Source organism: Chenopodium album, chromosome 19, assembly GCF_948465745.1.
Source record: "Chenopodium album chromosome 19, dcCheAlbu1.1, whole genome shotgun sequence".
Taxonomy (NCBI): domain Eukaryota; kingdom Viridiplantae; phylum Streptophyta; class Magnoliopsida; order Caryophyllales; family Amaranthaceae; genus Chenopodium; species Chenopodium album.
Window position 1 is genome coordinate 655,361 of NC_137852.1, and position 21,307 is coordinate 676,667.

General features: G+C 35.8%; 3 protein-coding genes across 5 annotated transcripts; 1 reads left to right on the forward strand and 2 right to left on the reverse strand.

Annotated features, from left to right (window-relative positions):
* Positions 1-700: 700 nt before the first annotated feature.
* LOC145594823 (uncharacterized) lies at positions 701-9,372 on the forward strand. Of its 3 annotated transcripts, none has more exons than XM_081651162.1 (10): positions 701-819; positions 1,628-1,816; positions 3,866-4,039; positions 5,115-5,299; positions 6,202-6,297; positions 7,011-7,056; positions 7,412-7,518; positions 7,871-7,969; positions 8,075-8,366; positions 8,538-9,372. In XM_081651162.1, exons 2-10 carry the CDS (start codon positions 1,630-1,632, stop codon positions 9,149-9,151), a joined length of 1,800 nt encoding a protein of 599 aa, XP_081507288.1. In that variant the 5' UTR covers positions 701-819; positions 1,628-1,629; the 3' UTR covers positions 9,152-9,372. The 3 variants fall into 3 exon arrangements, with proteins under 3 accessions (XP_081507288.1, XP_081507289.1, XP_081507287.1); XM_081651163.1 differs by having other exon boundaries at positions 8,547-9,372; XM_081651161.1 differs by having other exon boundaries at positions 8,075-9,372.
* An 88-nt stretch (positions 9,373-9,460) lies between these two features.
* LOC145594824 (hydroxyproline O-galactosyltransferase HPGT3-like) lies at positions 9,461-14,639 on the reverse strand. Its single transcript, XM_081651164.1, has 12 exons — positions 14,410-14,639; positions 13,638-13,701; positions 13,336-13,385; positions 13,025-13,212; positions 12,120-12,180; positions 11,900-11,972; positions 11,215-11,338; positions 11,021-11,108; positions 10,812-10,862; positions 10,443-10,514; positions 9,839-9,951; positions 9,461-9,764 (listed from the first exon to the last, which is right to left on the reverse strand). Exons 1-12 carry the CDS (start codon positions 14,571-14,573, stop codon positions 9,742-9,744), a joined length of 1,071 nt encoding a protein of 356 aa, XP_081507290.1. The 5' UTR covers positions 14,574-14,639; the 3' UTR covers positions 9,461-9,741.
* Positions 14,640-15,315: 676 nt separating this feature from the next.
* LOC145596051 (F-box protein SKIP23-like) lies at positions 15,316-16,668 on the reverse strand. Its single transcript, XM_081652483.1, has one exon. The coding sequence runs from the start codon at positions 16,666-16,668 to the stop codon at positions 15,316-15,318; it is 1,353 nt and encodes a 450-aa protein (XP_081508609.1).
* Positions 16,669-21,307: the final 4,639 nt, after the last annotated feature.

Consider the following 21,307-nt stretch of genomic DNA (forward strand, 5'->3'; position numbering starts at 1 on the left):
TGCATCTTTACACAACCCATATAAGATGAATTATAACCACAAGGTCCACAACTAATCGTATGCAAGATCGATAATTGTAACCCTAACCTCAATGATATATACCATAAGTTCTTAGGTTATGTTAAACGTCACTATTTTTTTGTCACAAATTCTATTATTTCCTTTGTTAATTCTAGTTGGAATTGTTTGACTAAAACTATTCAGTATTACTCTTTTAGGCCGACTATTCACAAATAAGAGTGAATGGAGGAAGTACAAGACGATTTAATAGTCAAATTGTCAATTAGATTAGACTCAATTCAACTTATTTAACAACATATTGGGGTTTTTTTTTCGCATTTACTTATCATTAATTCTTTACCTTCGAAATTTTAAAAATTTGATAATTTCATAATTGAGAATTGAGATATACAGCTTTATATCTTAAGATAACATATTTTTAAAAAAATAAATCCCATCTTTTACATGTTTTTACTCAAACTCCTATTCTCGCATTTCAAATGCTCTCTACACCTTTACTCGTAATCGGTTTATATGGTAACTTTTGGTAACTTTTAACGTCTCACAACACGAGTCTCAAGTCTATCTCATGATTCTCACCTCAGATAGAGTAAGTTAAAGTACAAAACGGTGAATAACTGATAGTCCTTAGCTTGAGTCCTTGTGCACCGTAGTTGACAAAATTCGTAAAGTCATACGAGCCCCTTAAAATTCCCCGCCCTCCATCTTCTGACCGACTGCAACTGCTGCTGCTTTCATTCCACCCTCTTCCAATCTCTCTCTCTCTCTCTCCTCTTCTCTGGCGATTTCAATTCCGAGGTATCTTCTAACCCTAATTTCATCAATCTAATTCATTTTCTCCTTGCAATTTCAACTTCAATTTCAATTTCAATTTCTTCAGTAGGTTTATTGCTTCCAATTCACGTTTTCCTTTCAATTTCTTCTTTCCACCTTAACAAGTATGAATATTCGGATTTTTCTTTGGCAGTTAATTGAAGTCGATTAATTCATTTTTTTTTTTTTGGTGATTTTTTGATTTATTTCAGCTTAAAGATATTGTAAATTTGTTATGATCATATGAATTGATTTTTTGCGAATAAGTGATGGAGTAATTGATTTCAGTGTTTAGTGATGATGATGATCTTATGCACTAATTTATTGTATATTCAAGTTAATCTTGCGAGTAAGTAATGCAAATGTGCATAATTCAAATAACTAGTAGTTTGTGCTGATAATCGTATCATGCCCCCTTCGTTTGGAATTTTGGATGCATCGGTTTAATTTTTTTCACTAATGACTTTGATCTCGTTTATTTACTACGATTGATATGTAAATATAAATGTCATCTTACGAATTGTTATTGTGATAATCTCATTGTATATTTCTGAATGTCAATTTTTATAATTTTTTCTAGTAAATGATTAGAGATTTTAAGTTAAGGTACAAACAATACGTTATATTAGAGATGTATCTATCGAGTTCCTGACTTACTATTTCTTTTACATGTTTAAAAGCTTGTATGAGCCATGTATCCGATGTCCCTCTCGACTCTTATTGTTGTTATCCCTAGAAGCAAATCTAAAATAGGTTAATCTAATGAGTTAGTTTGGTTTGGCGATTGTTTCAGGCATGTTGATGACTGCTAAGAAACTGGAGGTTTTGGGATTGCAGAAGAACAAGGATTTGCTTTCTCAATTATCTTCTTTTCAGACCCTGCTGGATGATGTTTATGGATCTACCAGTCCCAGCATTGACGACTATGCTAATAGAAGAGATTTGATTCGTATTTTTAATGATATCGCTAGGGAAATGTATGGTAAGCTTTCTGTTATGTACACGAGGAACTATATCACCATATGCTAGTGGGTGTCCCCTTATAATTTTCATGCTAAACTTGGATCAATAGAAGAGGAGAGATAGTCTATTGTTATTTTGGTATTGGTACTGCTCACAGTGTTGTTAGATATTCTGTTGTTAAATAGTTTATCTTGGGAAAGTCTTGCAATTTCTAAATGGTGCTTCTTAAATGTTTGAAAGGTGAAGTTTGACACATTGCTCATTGTGAAGTGCATATTTTTGTGTTTGTGTGGATGTAATATTGACTATGTTAAGCTACATAACTTTTACTACCTATTGCACAAAACATATTGCCTGTGAGTGAATGTATAAATTCCTCATTTTAAAACTGTAATTCTGGTTTTATGCACATGTTCCTTGACAAGCTTTGCTTAGTTATCCATTGAATTTTTTTTTTTATCATTATTATTTTTTTTTATTTTTATTTTTTTTTATGCAGAGATGCCCAATAAATAAGCTAGTCTGAATCATTTTCTTTGCCCTTGAACATGAAGAAGTTTTTCAAATGTCTGAATTTTGCACAAGTAGTCTTGGTACAAGACCTTATATTAGACAGTTATATCTTAACCTGTTGTAGATCTTGCTGAGCAGTAGCTGCTGCACCAGAGCTGATTGCAACGTCAATGCAAGGGCACATATACTGAATGAAACTAAATTATCACTCATGACACACATAATAAACTACAATAATTAAGAAATGTAGAATGATTAGCTCTTATGTTACCTTTTTTATAGCCATTCACTAAGTAGTGGCATACTGCCGCTTACCTTATCTGATAAAATTGTGATTTTATGGATCCAAAAGATTGAATTGGAATATACTTTGTGCCTTTGCGGAATGTACTTTAAGAACTTTCAGAAGTACAGTATGCAATATAGTATTGGGAAGATAGTCTTGTTTTGTTGATTGTATATTGTATAGAGAAGTACACTGCTGAGCAAGAGCAAGAGCAGGTGATAGAGTGCAGACTGCAAAGCTTTTATTATTTTATTCTGTTTAGCAATTTAGTCTATTACTTTATGAATATACAAATGAGAAATATTTGTATGGTGATCATGAAACTACAAAGCATCCGGCCATCCCCTATGCATATTATAGTCTGCTGATGATAGCATTTATGATACGGTCTTATGTTTAGATACTAGAGTATTTGGGCTACTTTTCATGTTTCTTGCTTTTAACTTCTTTAGGTTGACTAAAAATAGTAGTGAAAACCTTTAAAGAATTTAGCTCGGCTTGCTGGAGGTTTTATTACCTAAAAAGAATATTTTGCGGCCTTTCGGTATAGTTGTTTAGGCCCCTAGGTTTTTTTTTCCCCTTTTTTTTTCTGGTTGAGGGGGGGGGGGGGGTGATTTTATCAGTATTTTTGTTTTTTGTAATGAGATTCAGGAGGAGCCCCTTAAAAAATCATAACCGGAAGCTAAAGCACAAAATTTAAAAAAAAAAAAAACCCCTTGATAACTTATTAATTAGAAGTAATCATTCTTACACTTTCCACCATTTACTTTAAGCATTTGTTTTTTGTTTGGGGATTGGGGGGGGGGGGGGTCAATCTTACCTTTTTCCCCTTGTCTTTATATTCAGGAAAATGCGTGGAAGAATACCGGTTTCACTTACAATTTAAATTTAAATTTACCTTGATTGTTAAAAATTAATTTAAAGTTTGGAGGTTATATTCACAAAAGAGTATGATCTGCTATTTATCTTGTTCTATTGTCTGTTGTATATAGGAAGACTCGTACTCTGAAATAGTTTCAAAAGGTACCCACAAGACCTCAGCTTAATCCTATATTACCAAAATTCCAAAAAATGTGACTAATTAAAAAGGACAAGTGAAATTAGGGATTATTATTGTCAATTGTGACCCCTTCACCCCTTTTTTCTTTGAAAACAAAGCCATTTATGTCATCATTTTTTTTAATGGTCGTGTTATACATGTATTATATTTATGTATCTATGAGGGAAAAAATAAAACCTCTCTAATAAATCCATTCTTATAAATCTCAGGAAATGAAGAATGCCCTGTAGTGGAGGATTTTGGATCATTCTTGATGAATATGTTCAATGCTAAAAGTGACCTTGATTTATCAATTAATTTTAGTAATCAGTTGTTTGAAGCTGATCGCATTGCAAAAATCAAGACCCTCCGCAAGTTTGCAAAGAAATTCTATGCCCTTCGAAGTAAGTAACCTACAAATTTCTCCTCACTTAACGTTTGTTAAGTTATGGCTCTCTTTTGATACTTCTTTTACTTAATCTTATAGAAGCTATTCCTCTGTTGAAATATCTAATGTATTGCACTTATTAATAGTTTCCTCGGTGCTGAAATCTGCTTCAAAATTATTGGTTTTGCGGCGGATAATCATTGTTTGTGTAAGATTATATTATAGCTATGTATAATATATAAAGTAGCATCCTTCATTTATGGTATCAAGTAGATAAACTAACTGATTTTTTTTGTTAACTTATTCAATTGAATTACTAAACCGATATATAAATGCTTAGGCACTTTCTTAAGTGCTAATTTTCTTAGAGGTAAGTATGCATGCAAATATTGTCTTTGACTGAAGCATGGTGTATTTGAATTTTGAAATGATGCTTTAACATGCGTAAAGGAAATATATAAGGCTTTAATCAGAGAAGTTACTCCCTCATTCCCATGTATAGTGACAATGAGGAATAATGCTTAGATTAACATGCATTAATCAAAGGAAAAGGACGATAAATTGGACATAATAATATGCATATGGGAATTTTATACTTTGAGATTGTGAGAATATTATAATTTGATATTACAGTGATTATTGCCTTATAAGCTTATTTGTGATGTAGAAACTTCGTCTTGACTCTTGGTATAGTACTTAAATTACGTGGGCACACTGTTCGCAGGAATAATGCAGAGTGTTTTTTTTTTTTTTTTTTTTTTTTTTTTTTTTTTTGGGATTAGTTGCAATTTTAGCATGTCATAGGTTTTTGTGAAACTTAGCAAAGTGGAGTTTGAATATAAATTCCACTTTGCTGCATTATGTGGCAGAGCAGAATAGGCTGTCTCTATAAACACTAAGTCAATAACTGGTGTATCTGAACAAGAGGTAGTTCAATATCTCCCTGTCTGGCCTTTATCTTGTTTGAAATGTTACTTTTCAGTTTGCTCCATTGATAAAGTTTCCAAGTTTTGTGGCTGTCAGTCACTATTATAGAGCTGGATCCTTTCTTCCTTGCTCCAAGCTCGGTTGACCCTTTTATATATTTGCAGAGAAAGGACATGTTACAACTGTGGAGCTGATCATGTCGGCTAGGGTGCCTGTATTAAAAGTTACTGATTCTGGATCTGGAATTGAATGTGATTTTTCGGTTGGAAATAGAGATGGTATTGCTAAATCCCACATTGTTTTCTTGATTTCGGCTATCGATGAAAGGTTTCAAAAGCTAAGTTTTATGGTAAGTAAAAGGAGAATCAAAAGCCAATCAGCTGTAGTTGGTAATAGCTTGCAAGGACTTGATTGAACATATGTTAGTTTTCCCTTTCATTTGCTCCGCATTAAGAGATGGATGAAGGTCTTTCTGTAAGATGGGTGAAAGATATAAGTGTTTCACTTTCTTGGGGGAAGTCACGACTTATAAGATTGTGGATGATACCAACTTATAGAAGCTAGTCACTCACATCACATAGGACACATATACTCACTATTCTATACTCTTTTTGTTCTTTTATATTCTACCGTATATAATATTAAAAAAGATGATTGGATGTTATATAAAGTAGGGGGAGAAAAAGTAAAAAAGGTTGGTGGGTGTAAGGATAAGGTGTATGAAGTAAGAGAGTGGAAAGTTGTAATTGTTGTGGGATAAAAGGGGTAAGCTTGTAAAGGGGGTATGCCTAAGATAGAATGAGCAAATTGAGTAGAACAAAAAAGGTCAAATTTGGAAAGTGAGTAGAACATAAAAGAACGAAGGGCGTATTGCGTATTTTATTTGGTGCTTTGCTGTTGTTTAAGTGTGCTAATTTTTTTTGGGTTGGGCAACAGCGACTTTCAATGATTTATAGGCTGGATTATGATACGAAAATTAATATACAGAAGGGGAAAATTGTTGTGGATTTTATTTGCTGCAACTAAGGCCTGTAATTGAGAAAACATGATTTGATTTTTGAATTAATTGACTGTATGAAAATATGATTGGGGCTTGTAGTTCAATGAGAGCTCCATTTGCTATTTGGGTTGTGTTTTATACTGAGTGCTGACTTTGTCACTGTATTAAATACCCAAAATAAAAAGGAACTGAACTGTTGATCTGTAGAAACATATTTGTGTTAACCTTTTCATTTGCAACCGATCTTGCAGTTGAAAGCATGGGCTAAGGCACAAGATATCAACAGCTCTAAAGATGGTACACTGAATTCTCTATCACTGATATTACTGGCGGCATTTCATTTGCAGGTATGTTACTTGGATCAACCTATTATCTTTATTTTTTGTTTTTTTTCTTGTATCTTAGAATTTTACCAATGTCCTAAATTATAAAGATGATCAAGATTATAGAAAAAGATGTTAATCAGAGTGACTATGCACTGCAGTTTTATATTGTATGGTTGGGAATATTACCATGTAATTTGTGCACATCAATGCGCGAACAAATGTTTTATCAGCATTTTTTACCATTGATTTTTCTCCAAGGGCCATCTGAATAGTCATTTTGTTGGCTGATGCTTGTTGCAAGTTCCCTGCCTCAATTCTGGTGATCAGACTTGCATTGATACTTGCTGCTGAATTTGTGCTAATTTCATGACCATTGAACTGTTCCAGATTTTTTAATGTGTATTTATTTCCAGATTTTAGATAATCTTTCTTTCCAGAAGGTTGAAATATCATCTTTGCACCATAAAATGACTGTTAGTCTATATTGAATGCTTCTTGGCAGAGTTTTGTACAAGTGTTGAAGACTTGAAGTATATAATCATCTTGATTTTATAACTGTGTTTATTATCCTAAAAAGTAAAAACATAAAGTCTGTCTTCTATTTATCATATTGGCATTTGGCAATGACATAGGTTATTAATGATTGGGGTTCATAAATAAAGTTGGGACATTTCTTTATCATTGACTTGACTTTTCTTCAATGATTTCTGGTGGCTCTATGTTGATTGATGCAGACTCGGGACATCCCAATATTACCTCCATTTTCTGACATATTGAAAGGTACTTTTTTTTTTTTGTCCTGATCATGAGTATAAATATAAAATATTAGATGGATCCTCTTTTTTCTTTTTTCTTTTTTCTTTTTAGTTGTTGTTTGCTTCTGCCTAGAGAGAAGTGGAGCTTAATATTTCAAATAGTCAGTCTCAACTCTCAAGACTTGATATGAGTTGCAATACTTGCGAACCTCTGTTTTTTCTGTAGACAAAATGATACTCTGGGGTGATTTGTGTACACGTCATTTCTGAATTTGCCATTCGTTTTACTGAATATTATGCTGGGAATGGTCATATAGAGATGAGATCTCGAATTTTCAGCATTTTTGTTTTGACTACTTTTTTTACGTCACGCACCCCAGATGGAACAGACCCGGAGGCTGTGAAGAAAATAATTCCTAGATTTTTGAAATATGGAATTCGAAATAAAGAAACTCTTGCTGAGCTCTTTGTATCTCTGTTGGTTAAGGTAATCATTTTGATTATTATGATATTATCTCGGTTTCAAGTTATGGGGTAGGTTTATGGAGTATGTATGTTTTTAATTATTTCTCATATATCACGGTTGCTCTAAATTTCCATTATGCCATTTTATGCAGTTCTTAAGAAGCACATGACATAATAGTCAATTATTTTACTCTTTTAAATTTAAATGCTTACTGTTTTATGTGCTACAGCTTAAAAAAAACACATTTAAGTTTTGTATCAAAAAAGGGAGTTACATGATATGATTGGTTTAGAACCTGTTTTTATCTATGTCAGTAGTTTTGTACAATTCCCACTGGTTTTGATATCTTCCATTGATTTTCTTGCCATTATAGATTGAATCAGTGGAATCATTGTGGTCGAAGGGAATTTGTGTTAGCACTTTTGAGGGAGCATGGATATATAAAAACTGGAAAGCAACAGGTTTGATAAGAGTAAGCTGCCTGACTTTATTAACTGAAGTGTACGCCTGTAAATTTTAATTCAAATAATTTTTTTGATCATATTGTCCTATAGCTTCCTACCTGAAAATCTTGCAGATCGAGGATTTTACTGACAGGTCCCAGAATACTGCAAGAGCAGTGAGGTCTGCTAAAATTACCAAGATATATTCATGTATCCGGCGCTCTGTGGAACAGATTCAGCTCTTTACCAAGGGAATGATTAGTGCTGACAATTTGAAGAGTCTTTTATTTGGTAAAGTTCCACCTCAGACCAAGAAGATAATTGCAAATGCCTATGATTCAAAACTATCAAAGTCTGTCCCACAAAAAAGAAAGAAGTGCCCGACACAGGGGGCTCCTGCTGAGGAGCAAAGACCTGGAAAACAAGGTAAGCATTGTCATAGTCCTTCCAACACGAAAGTCCCAACACCCTCTAGGACAGGCAGGGTAAAAAAGAAGTCCAGAAAAAAGAGGAAATCTGTCCAAGGCTCTGGAGTAATTATACCTCCGCATATTCTGGATGGCCAACCGCCTCCCTATTCTAACCCTTATGTTCAAGGTTCTGCAGGATTTATACCCGATAGAACTCATGTTGAGACTTTGAGAGACGCTTCACCAAACTATCCTCCACGCCAACCTATTTCCTTTTCAGGTTATGGAGGATTTAGACCAGAGAGAAATCATGAAATGATGAAATATGCTGATTCCAATTTTCCACAGCACCAACTGCCCTCTCATTCTAATCATCTACAAATCCAAGGTCATAGTGGGTTTAGATCAGAGAGAACTCATGTTCACAATTTAGTTCATGCTCCAAATTTCCCGGCAGGTCCATTTTCTGTTTTTAATCCACCAGTCCAAGGTTTTGGAAGATATATGCATGATAGAATGCATGTTGATACACCGATCTACTCCGGCTCAATGAGCCGACCACATCCCCCTGCTAATCTTGCTGCAGGATTTGGTCCTGAGGCCCATGTTGAAACTATATACCATCCTGCTAATAGTTTTCAAACATCTCTTCCGTATACTTCTTCCTATAGACCAAGTAGTACTGCAGTGCCTTCCCATCAGCCTTACATTCCTACTGCTCCTTATACAGATCCTGCTGGATTGCAAAGACGGCATGATACTCGCCAATCTTTCCAACATGTACCTTACTACCCTTATTAGCTGTGAACTTCTGTGGTGGACTTTATCAATAGTCTAGGGACGGCATGATAGTTGTTACATTATTACACAACACTTATGTCGTTCATAATAGTAATCATCAACTTCCATTTTCTTTTCAAAACAGCCTCGAGTAAAATTTGAAATCTGAATATGATTACTCTTGAGAGAAGATAGCCTTAATGTAAATTATTACTCTTTTTATAAAATCTTTAATTTATTGATGGACGAATCACAAATTCAAGATTTGTTAGGTTAATAACAATTATAAGTTCACAAATAGAATAAAGCCAAGTAAAACCTTGTGAATCAGAAAGTATGGAGAAATCGGACTGAAAATGAAGTAGATAAGACATGATGTGATACAATGGTTAGCATTCAGCTCAATATATCGGACTCAAAACTTTTGGCATTCACGAGCTTAATATAACTTGTGTGAACAAGGCCTGTATTGTAATCAATAATAATGGATGTACTGATAATAATTTTCTTGTTAAGGCTTATGGAGGCCTTGTGTTTTTTCTATACAGCTCCTACACCAAGCCCCCACCCCCGAATGCTCCTCCTGATTCCTCTCTTTGCCTACACCCGGATCATGCCACAGAGCACACTTTGTCTGCAGGAAAATAGAATAAATATTATATTTGAGTTTTTGGCAAAAAATATGATCGTCTAAAAATACAATAATACCTTGTCGGTTGGTACTACAACAAAGTCGATTATCATCTACGTAAGTGGCTTGCAATCCCATCATCCATGAACCAACTGATGTATCATCATGTGCATACGTCTTTAAAGATACACTAGAGGAAAAAACAATTAAAGTATTAGGAGCTAGAAAATCCTAAAATGCTTGGCCAATTCAAAATATGAGCATAGTTAAAACAACCTGCCTCGATATTCAAAATTTATAATAGCTAATACACATTTTAGTGAGAAGACACTTCTACAAATCAATTAGCAACCTTAATTGCCAAATTCAGAATACAAGTATGGTTAAAACAACCTGCCTCCCAACTATTAGGCTGGAAATTTGATTCTGTAAAAAAACAACTTACTAGTGCGGTTCTGTTTTTATCACGATAGGAAACTTAAGTATTGGCTTGTCTCAGCATTGTGCACAATTACCCTTAATAACAAGGGGGATTCGGATATTCTTATTGGTTGCAAATCAACATTTAGCTTATTCTAACATTGCCATTTCCAGCCCAAAGTTTAAAGGACTGTAACCACCCCAATAGTTCAATTTGATTGTATAATCGAGTTATCTGGGCAAAAGTAAGGCAAAAACTACCTGTTCACAAATATGTACTCTGATAAGCTTTTGGACAGTATTACAAGTGAACTGGCAGCATGTCGGAAGTACCTGATGCAAACAATGGAAAAAAAAAAAAAAGGCGTCAATAGCTGACATAGTGACATATAACAAGTCCATTTTCTGCCATTGAAGACAGTATGTTGTGGATAAAGCATATTATGAGTGCAAAGATTGAGTACACCATAAATTAGCTAGTTATTGCATTACAATCAGCAAATCAGCCTCACAAAAGCCTTACTTTCCCCCCACCCCTCCTCTTTTTTTAAGCAATCCTTATCTATGGCTGAAGCAACAAATGAAATCAACAGATAGCAAAAGATTGAATCTGTAAAAGGTTTAACTTACGATTTCTGATCACCGAACTTCCACCACTCAGGCTCGTACCATTGTTTTCCCCTGGACAATAATGAACATCATGAAATTCCAAACATTGTATTCAATTTGTTAGCTGATATAAAAGATAAGCTACAATAAGAGATCAAAGCTTACACACACACACACACACACACACACACAAATACAAGCTAAATCTAGTAAAAAGACATGAGATTTACTCTTCTGCTATCACGTCTCCAGACTTCATACATCCAATATATGCACTCTGCTGACCACGACGGCTCTCGAGAAGTCCAATCAACCCATCTGATAAATAAAAGAAAAGCAAATGGTGAGCTGAATACATTAGAAGACAATTAAGTCGTGTATAAATCATATACATATAAATAAGGGTTGACTTTCACGGATTTACCGAGGTCAAGGTCAATACTATCATCAACTTTTACATAGAATTCAGCATCCCAATTTTGTACAGCAGTACTGAAGAAGAACTTCGCTTTCTTTGGCAATTCTTCTTGAGCCTCCTCATGCCCTTCCTAACAATTAGTCAAAGAAAATGCATGCATTACATGAGTAAAGCCAACCAGACTTAGGCAGGTTACAAGCAGATCCTTTAGACATAATCTGCCATACTAGCACTTCACAGAACCAAAAAAATAGCATATACCTAATAACTAGATACAAAGGAGAAACCTAATACTTAGTTAAGGGAAAATAAATATTTTGTTTACCCCTTCACTTAGCACATAGCCACGTATAATGATTAAAGCTGAAATCAGAAATATACAAACATCTGTAAATATTTATATCTCTAAGTTATTGGCAAGGAAGGTATTCAAGATGGAAAAATATGATATAAATCAAGATACAAGAATGAAAATCATTCAAATTGCAAGGAGCAGTAAATGATTACGGGAAACATTTAATTGTTTATTTGAGTGCAGTCTCTCACGAACACGGTCAAGTACGCACTTAGCCATAGCAACATCAGCAATAAGTCAACCAATCAATCAAAGCCTTAATCCCATAAGTAAAAAAAATAAAATAAAAATAAAAATAATCAAGGTCTTTCATTGAGCTAACAGTCTTTGACTCACAAGAATTAAGAAATCTTTAGTTTGGCGGTTTTCCTCATCAATGCCACGATCCAAGCTATCACCTCGATTTGGACTGCATTTCAGAAAGTCAACGAATAAGTAATGTCCTAGAAAAAATCAAGATAGTAATAATAGGAAAGCAAAGAATGATAGCAATGTTCAACATCTTGCAAAATGGGAAGTACAAAGACCAGAAAAGGTGTTGAGCAGAAGAAAAGACCTCCGACCAATAACAAATCGTATGACAATTCCTTTCTCCTCCAGTTTTTTCAAGTTATCACCTGAAACAGTAATCATGGAACTTGTGATACACATGCTAAGTTGCAGATACAGAGTTTTAATAAGCTTTTAATAATCAACAAAACCATACACATCGGCAACCTATAGAAATATCAAAGAAATTGCAAACCAAGCAGGCAGCAAAAATTTAGTGGAACATATTTTGCTGAAGGTGCATGATAATCCAACATTAAAAGATGTTAAGGCCAAAGGATTTCCCCAAAGGATAAGTCCAACATCTCTAGTAAATCAATAATGATTTATTACAGGCCCATCACTCAGGCCTCGTCAATTGATAAAATTACTAGTACAACAGCAGGCAACACCAAATAAACAACCTAGACTCTTAGAGACCATTCATAGATTGCACATGATAAGCCATGCAAGTTATGGAATACCAGAGAGCCAAAAGTAGACATTGCAATAGTGATATGGTCATACAAATTAAGAACAACGTTCAATTCAATGGAGGATATGAGAGAAGGAAGAGGGAAGGAAAATGGAGATGAGAAAACAGACACAAGATCATTGATTACAAAGTAAAAGAGATCCCCAACCAATTTTTACTTTTTTTTATGACGCAACCCAACAAATTTTTACTTGTATGAGAATAAATGAAAAAAAAAAGAAAGGGAGGATATCATAAGATTATGTAAAGCAAAAGGCTAGATACATAGTACTCTAGTAACTAGTAATAAAGGGTAGGTAGATATCATGATATTCATGAAATTATGTCAGTGATCCAAATTTCTATGAGAGACATTAGCATAAGGTAGTTTAAATGGGCGACAATTGTAGATGCTAAGATTGCTAGCATGAAACTAAATAGAGAGACTGAACATTAACCTCTAGGCATCCATGAGCCTCGAAAAGTATTGCGCTTTAAACGACTTCCAAATCCGGTGTAAACTCCAATAACAGCAAGAAGCTTCCTATCAGCAGAACCATCTTGTTTTCGCTGATTTCTTAGAAATCCTTGACTCTTAGCCAGTGTCAAGTCCATCTCTGCCTCAGCAATCCTTTTCTCCAGATCTCTTAAACAACCAACATTGTAAATATCAGTGAAAATGATCAAATGCAACACAAAAGCATCCACAAGCTGTATGTATTTGGACTTAAGAAGTACAGATACAAAAAAAAAAGAATGGGAGCAGTACTTGCATCCTAGCACCATAAGCTTATCATCTACAGTAAGAACCTTTGGTCTCTGCAAAGAGAAAATGGAAACAAAATAAGGACACGAGTATTATAATCAACCAGAAGGCCAGAACTGAAGAGACTAAAATCACTAATGGGAAATTTTCAGCCATTGCTAGCTCAATAACACGGAAAGACCTATATAATCTCATAGTGTCCTTCCTGCATCAACACTTTAGTGCAAATAGGATACAAACCCAAACTTCCAATCCAGTTATAGGATACAAACCCAAACTTCCAATCCAGTTATAGAATAACAAACCTGGTCTGAGTTTTTCTGGAGAAGATTGACCAGTAAAGTTCGGTTCTCAGCATCCTGCCACAACCTGATTATGTGACACGGAAGTTAAAGACAAGAAGAGCACACATTAATACACAAACACACATCTTCCACACATGTAAAAGCATATCTTTCTTCTCGGACTCAATATTAGACACTAAAGTGCTGGAGTACAACCATAAGGAGCCAACATCCAACACGACAAATTACTGAATTCGATCTAAAACCTACAAAATTTTCACTCAGAAATGCCAAATCGAAACCTATGGACGTTTAATTAAATTGAAGGAGAAGGACGCTAATAACTTAATTAACACAGTTCTAGGTTGATTGCCTATTGAGTACTGACTAATGATGAAAACAGATCAAAATCCAATGAAATTAGATCAGTAAGTTCAAATAGTAGTAAAAATAAAATCAGATGATCAATCATCAAAAGTTCAAAATGATCATTAATTCGTAATAACAATGAAAATATGTTATCAATCCGATCTGAAAACACCAGAAATTGATCTAATTACAACCCTAACATTAATCAACAGAGCAGCCTAATTCTTCAATTAGGTCAAAATAATCTTAAAACAATCAAAAATTGAGAATTCACACTAATTTCTCACATAATAAATGCGCTGAATTCTACATAAATTACAGCCAAAATTCTCCCAAAATCATAAAATTTCTCCAAATTCATCGAAAAATCAACAAATTATGACAAAATTGAAACGAAACAAAAGTAAGAGAGAGAAAACTTGACCTGCCGGCGACGTAGAGACAAGCGACGCAAGAAAGGAAGGCTAAGAGAAGAGAAGGTTTAGCGGAAGAAGAAGACGACGAAGAATTGTAGGCAGATGATCTTCCGACGCCTCTTCTCTCTCCTCCGCCTTTCGCCGCCGTCGTCAATGGCAGTGAACCCTCCATTTTCGCCGAACAGAGAGCACTTCAAGGTTGGGAGCTTCAACTTGAAAGTTAAGTGAAAAGCAGTAATTAAAAAGGGTATTCAATCAAAATAGAACGTTGTCGTTTAAGTACAAGGGTGTTTTTTTAGCTGTCACTCGATCAAGCGAGATGTCCAAGTCGAGTTCGGTGAGATCGGATTGGGTTGAGATCAATTTTCAAATTTGATTCACACTAAATTGGATAATATTTAAGTCGGTTTTCGAATCAAGTGAATCGGGTCAGGTTTTGAGACCTACCTCGGTGTAGATTGTGTAAAAGTCAAAAGTGTGTATTTTGTATTTTTATTTTTAATTTTTTGTACAAAATAATAACACAAATTCTGGATTAAGACGGAGCTTACGCCTGACGGACTTTCATTAAATTATTGCAAAACGAGTTAAAGTTACCCTAATTTAAAATTCTCATTTTTATAAGCAAAATTTTTTAAGGTTATCGTTACTCTTAAATTGATTGTCTTATAATAAAATTAACGTAAACCTATCTTACGGAAAACTTGAAGTAAAAATCACAAACTTCATAATTAAGGTTTTATCAATGCTACTAGTATTAATTTATATTTCAATAACACATAATTGAAAAAACATAAGTACTAAAATGGTACTACAAGACTACTCGTATTTCATAATTAACGACGAGAAAAAAGATAAAGCATAATACTAATATTGTAATTAAGAAAGAAAGTAAGTACAAAAACAAGCAAAATCTAAAAGTCGGGCATAAACCATATAGGAGCAAAGTATTTAGAAATTGTATCACCACCATCATAGAATGATGTAATATTTCCGGATGTCATGTCAAACATACCCATATCATGTCCACGGACGTCAGTTCCCATTGAAATACCCCAATACATTCTTTCTTCATCGTCAATATAGTATATAGCGTTCTTTTGGCAATTTGGAGCATTAGATATGTGAAGAGCACTAGCATAGTTATCACCAACAAATAACAAATAATCACCCAAATCCTCAACATTTTCCCACGACGAAGATTTTGTGTCACGAACAAGCTTATAGACCTTGAAATTAATGGTACGGTAGCAACGTTTATTGTCCCAGCGGTATATATACTCACCTTGAGCATCTTGATATTCATCCGCAATACCAGACTCTCTTTGGCGTAAGACTAAAAGTAAATCACCAACTAACTCCACCATATACATCTCTCCTTCAGTCGCTATTTCTTGGATTGATGTTTCTTGTGTTGTTCCATACAAATTGTAGGGAAAGGTAGTATAACCTTTAGCCATAACAGGACTAGAAGAATTAGCCGCAATACTAGCTATATCACAATATGCAATCCCTCCATTACCAGTTCCACCAATATGACTAGACAAGATGACTACTTTTCCATTCCAAACCATGGCATGATGAATAAAAGGGCGGTGTGGATTTCGTGGCCATGGTTCAATTACTTCAGTCCATGATTTGTCTCCAGGACGAGCAAAAGATATACTATCAATTGGGTAATGGATCGCAAACACAACTAGCTCATCAGTGTTGTTGCTTCCAGGAATCTTTAATACAATGAATTTTCGCACCAAAATTTTCATAGCCCAGGGATAACTCTCCATCATCTCATCTGATGATGATCCGTCTTCATCGTCTGCTAAACTGTTTTCTTCGAATGTGTAAGTTTTTGAGTAAGCTGGCAAATCATACAACGAAGGGAGGCTTAATTCAGCTTTAGTAATCGGATTAAATAACTTAACGTTCTTGTTAAAGTCATGCATCACAATCCACCCACAAGACGAACCCCAACATCTTTTCTCGGATATCTGAGGAAGCATCATTTCGTAGCACTTGTTTTTGCTTAAGTTGAAAAATTTCCTACAATTCGAGTTGTAGTCGTTGCTTGGCTCCAGCTCCGGCTCCGCTAGCAGCAACCAAGGCGGAGTTGGTTTATTTTCACGGCTCCACTCGGGTATAACCGTGGAGTAGGAAACATGATTCCATGAATGACAAACAGCGGAGAAACGAATAACTTCCTCAACGGAATCCAATTTCAAACCAATTCCAGCAACAATATCAGAGGGCAATAACGACCAATCACACATCTACGACATTATCACATAAATAATTAAGAGTCTTAAAATCAAATCAATTCATAACAAAGAAATAGATAAAATCCTCAATGGTGTTCAATTTCAGTGAACAATACAAACACTTTAAATTAGAGGTTAGAGATATAATCAATATGCGAAAAATTTGGGAAGCTAAACCAATTTGACACAACTCAATTATGGCAAATCAAATCAGTACACTACATTAGTATTCTTATAAACTTATTCAATTGCACCCAAAAAAAAAAAAAAAAAAAAAAAAAAAAAAAAAAAAATCTTATTGAGTAATTGGAAAACAGCAATTACACCAATTGAGTAATTAATCTCAACATCAAAGACCAAAATTGAACGAAACAGAGTAAAGTAACAAAACCTTACCTTAGTATAATTTTCTGTGTAATTAAGTTCCCCAACGAAAAAACTCTTTTTTTTTTTTTCCCTTTTTTTTTTTTTTTTTAAGACAAGAAAAACTCTTTATTTACTGAAGCTGGAAACTTGAATTTATAGGAAACAAAAATCTACCCAAATACGAGCAAAAAGATGATTTTTTTCCTACTGTAATATTAATTCTAATTACTTCCGACTTTCCTAATAACTTTCCGTATTTTTCATAAATTCAATAACATATACGGCAATATTTTATTTTTTAAAATAAAAATAAAAGAAAGTTATTATATTATTTATAAATTTAAGGAAATTTTGACTTTTACCACCTACAAAAATAATAAAAACTAGATGAAGCACGGTTTGTTTGATTTTTCTTATTATTATTTTTTTATGAGCTAATGTTTGCTATATATTTAGATAAAATTTCTAATATTAAAAGATAATATTTAATTAATTTAAACTTAAAAATCTCATTCGCCAATTATGCTTACGTGACATTTGAATTATTTAATTCTAAAAGAAATTAATAATCTCTTATTTAATTGGCTACTCCTAATATTTATAATCCTACATGGCGCGCTGAGAAAATTAGATCTTAGCTCTCTAAAAACTCGGGAAAAAACTCCCCTTTATATATACTAGGGCAGCTAACGTGCGCGCGTCATAGCTAGCCATATCTTGGAGGTTTTTTTGGTTTGGCTTTTAAATCACAAAATTAGTTAAATTAACAATAAGAGAAATTTTTCCTAAAAAAAAAACAATAAGAGAAAATATGTAATCAACTATATTTAGGTGGTATAAATGTTCAAGACAACTAACATTTATGAAAGCATAAAAGTACATAAATATTTTAGAGGGTATAGTTGTCTAAACACTATTCATTAAAATAGCATCTACATATTAATGAGGGTATGTATGTAAATACACATTTTGAAGGGTATAATTGACATTACACAATTCATAAGAGTATGTTTCTACTTTTTATAAGGTAGGGATATATTAGATTAGATAGATTGCTTTACTACCTCCAATATATTTGTCCGTCTTCCTATGTTGGAGTCGTTAGTTTTTGTTAGTTTAGTTGTTTGTTTATGTTTAGGGTATGTTTCTGTGTTAGAATTTATCAAAAAGGTAATCATCTTTTGCCTTATTGTCAGTTTATTGGTAAAGATTTGTTCGGGATCACAACGATTGTCAAGTTTTCAAATGCCTTCAAGCGAATCAGATGAAAATCATCCTTACAGCTACAACAAATTGTTAGACCGTCTCTCCGAAAAGGCTATATATTCCAGCGATGTGTGCGAGAGATGTACCACAATGCAAGAATTTCAACGATCGTAGCTTTGACGAACGAAACCCTAGTTTGATTCAATTTTATGTATTTGTTAATGTAGATTTTATTTGTAGTTTTTCACAAAAATGAATTGATTTGTAAAAATAAAAATAAAAATAAAAATAAATAAAAAAAAAAGTTGTAGTAGGAGTTTAAGTTCATTAAATCATTAGAATTGGTTGTTACGATTATATTAAGTTATCTTTGCAATTTCCCTTCTTATTGGTCTCTTGTAGCTTAGTCTTTTTTATTCTTTATTTAATTTATTGGCTTTAAATTAAGGTTTTAGGGCCTGTTCTCATTGACTGAACTCAGCTGAACTGAACTGAACTGAACTGAACTCAGTTGAAATGAAGTGAATTGAAATGAATATTTTATAAGAGAAGGAAATTAGGAGATGAACTGAACTGAACTGAACTGAATTGAGCTGAACTGAACTTGTTTTGGGTGTCTTTGTCCCTTGGGAGAGTTACAACTCAAAGACTGGTCCTGCTGACTCTGTACCTGCAAAAACAACGGAGACACCGGTTGGGTGGTGCTCCGCCTCCAACGCTCAAGTTAGTAACTTGAAGGAGAATAAAAAGTGCGGAAATTTAGGTGGGGATCTGCTTGGATTCCAAGCTCAGGTGTTCTCTGATGAGAGAGAGAAGGATGTAATAAATGATAGTAAATTTTCTGAATTGTCCCCCATTTTGGGGGAATATCTCCCTATTTATAGGGTCCTTGGGAAAGGTGCCCTCCCCTAGGTCATCTGACCTAGGACAGATGGGCTGCGCCGCAATCAATGCGTTTGGGAAGTTGGGCCTCTGAAAGCCGCCATTCTGAGAATGTATCTGGGAAGGCCACGTGTCAACTGGGGATAGGTCAGAGGTGACCTGCCAGCCCTTGACACGTGGCAGCCCCTCATTGGTCCACGCAGCTTGGGTAAAAAATCCCCTAATCATTTGCCCCTCACAGGTGCCACGTGGCAGGCCACGTGGTGCCTGTGACACGTGTCACCCTGTGAGAGGTGAGCAGTAAAAACGGCTAGGGTTAACGGTCATTTTTCCGTTTACCCTGCCTATAAATAGGAGTTTACCCCCCCCCCCCTTTTCTCTTCTCTCACTTCATTCATCATTTTCATTAGAGAGAGAAGGAGAAGTTTTTAGAGAGAGGTGCTCTAACTCCGACTGTGTACTTGCCATTTCAAGATTCCCGCGTGCTCACTCAAGAACACCCGGTCACCGGCTGTAGCTGCTTTCAGATTTTTCAGAGCTTTTTTCAAAGTAAGGTAACTATCCGTTTCCTTCCTTCAGTTTTCTTTTACTTGTATACATTCTTTTTCAAAACAAAATAGATGGACTCTTCATTCACACACACGGCACGACCTAGGACTCTCAGCCGGTCTCCTGGTACGGCTGAGTCTAGAACCGGGGGTGCCCTTTCCAGACAATCAGATCTCCTTTGATCATCCCCAAATCCCTCCCTCTCTGTGTCTGTGCAGGACACAATGGCCAGAGTTAAACAAACGACTGTCAAGCCGAGACACCGGCGCGCTAGAAGAGTGCGCGCTGACGAGGTTTCTAGGGAGGAGGGCTATGAGAGTCCGGATGAGCCGGAGATTTCTGAAAGTGGCGCCTCCTCACAAGAAGTGAGTGAGTCAGGCGGCAAAGAGGCCGCCTCATCCTCTGAACCAGAGGAAAGAAATGGGTCAGGCGGCGAAGAGGCTGCTGAGAGATCAGAGTCGGAAGCTTCCGGCTCTGCACAAGAGAACTTCGCGGCTGACTATCAAGTGCCGGCGAAGACTGCAGATAAGCCTGACCCCAGAAAAATAAGAATGCTGCCGGCTGACAGGGCCCTACTAAAGAGCAGCTTCAAGGTCTTTAAAGAAAAGCATCCATTTGGGAACGGGTGGTATGTGACGGTTCCGCATGCGGACGCCGTTATGGCCTGGAAGGATGATATCCCAAATGCAGACAACTACTTCGTCTGCTACGAGGCGGTTATTGAAGCCGGCCTCCGATTCCCCCTCCATACTGGGATCAGGAAGATCCTCAAGGGGTATGATCTAGGGGTCTGGCAGTTAACTCCGAATTCGTGGGGGAATATACTCGGGTATATTGCCGCCTGCGAATTTCAAGATATAGAGCCTAGTTTTTCGGCCTTTGCTCATATGCACTATTTGAGCAGGGCCCCAGGCGGTCATGGGGCTTGGTATACTCTCACAACCTTGCCCCAATATTAAATAACTTTGGACAAGGTGTCCAAATGGGCTGGATGGAGGGAAAGGTTTTATTTGATTTCCTCTCCATCCCTTGAACACAACCGGACACTGCGCCGGTATAATCAGGAGCCGGCACTCCTGGGCAGGAAATGCGCTCTCCCGGAGCTTTCTGCACGAGCCCGCCGGCAGATCATTGATCCTGGTTTCTTTGAAACCACCACGGCGCACATGGACGACGGGACGGAGATAATTGTCCCTAAGAATTGGATCCCCCATCCGGATTTTTTCAAGGATAAGAGGTTCCTATCCGCTTGTGGGCTTAGCACAATGTTTCCCCAGGGTAGATCCCTATACTTGAAAAACTTTGCCTTGCTTTCAATAATAATTTCTCTTATGTTTTTCTGTGACTGATATTCCGTCTGACTTTGCAGCCGAAGCTAAAAGGATGGTGGACCCGGCAAAAACTCCGGCTAAGCATGCTGCCCAGCTGCGCAAGAAGCAGCTGATGGCTAAGAAAGCGTCCTTGGAGGCCAAGGATGCAAAGAAAGGCGGGGTAAGACCGCCTGCCCCAATGCTCATTTTAACGAATTCGCTTAAGTATTTTGCCGGCTACTAACATTTTGTTTTCCTTGCTGTAGGGCACCAACAAAGTTATTCCACGCTCCTTCACCAAGCACGTAAAAAAGACTGGTGAGGAGCTCAAGACTCCG

Bases quoted from the DNA above. Each gene is read 5' to 3' on its own strand.
- LOC145594823 (XM_081651161.1), top strand. From the start codon at position 1,630: ATGTTGATGACTGCTAAGAAACTGGAGGTTTTGGGATTGCAGAAGAAC. The intron at 6,298-7,010 runs GTATGTTACTTG...TGATTGATGCAG, and splicing joins TGGCGGCATTTCATTTGCAG to ACTCGGGACATCCCAATATT. The intron at 7,519-7,870 runs GTAATCATTTTG...TTGCCATTATAG, and splicing joins TTGTATCTCTGTTGGTTAAG to ATTGAATCAGTGGAATCATT.
- LOC145594824 (XM_081651164.1), bottom strand. From the start codon at position 14,573: ATGGAGGGTTCACTGCCATTGACGACGGCGGCGAAAGGCGGAGGAGAG. The intron at 11,339-11,899 runs GTGAGTCAAAGA...ACTAATTGTTAG, and splicing joins CTAAAGATTTCTTAATTCTT to GAAGGGCATGAGGAGGCTCA. The intron at 9,952-10,442 runs GTAGTTTTTGCC...TTTTTCCTCTAG, and splicing joins GAGTACATATTTGTGAACAG to TGTATCTTTAAAGACGTATG.
- LOC145596051 (XM_081652483.1), bottom strand. From the start codon at position 16,668: ATGTGTGATTGGTCGTTATTGCCCTCTGATATTGTTGCTGGAATTGGT.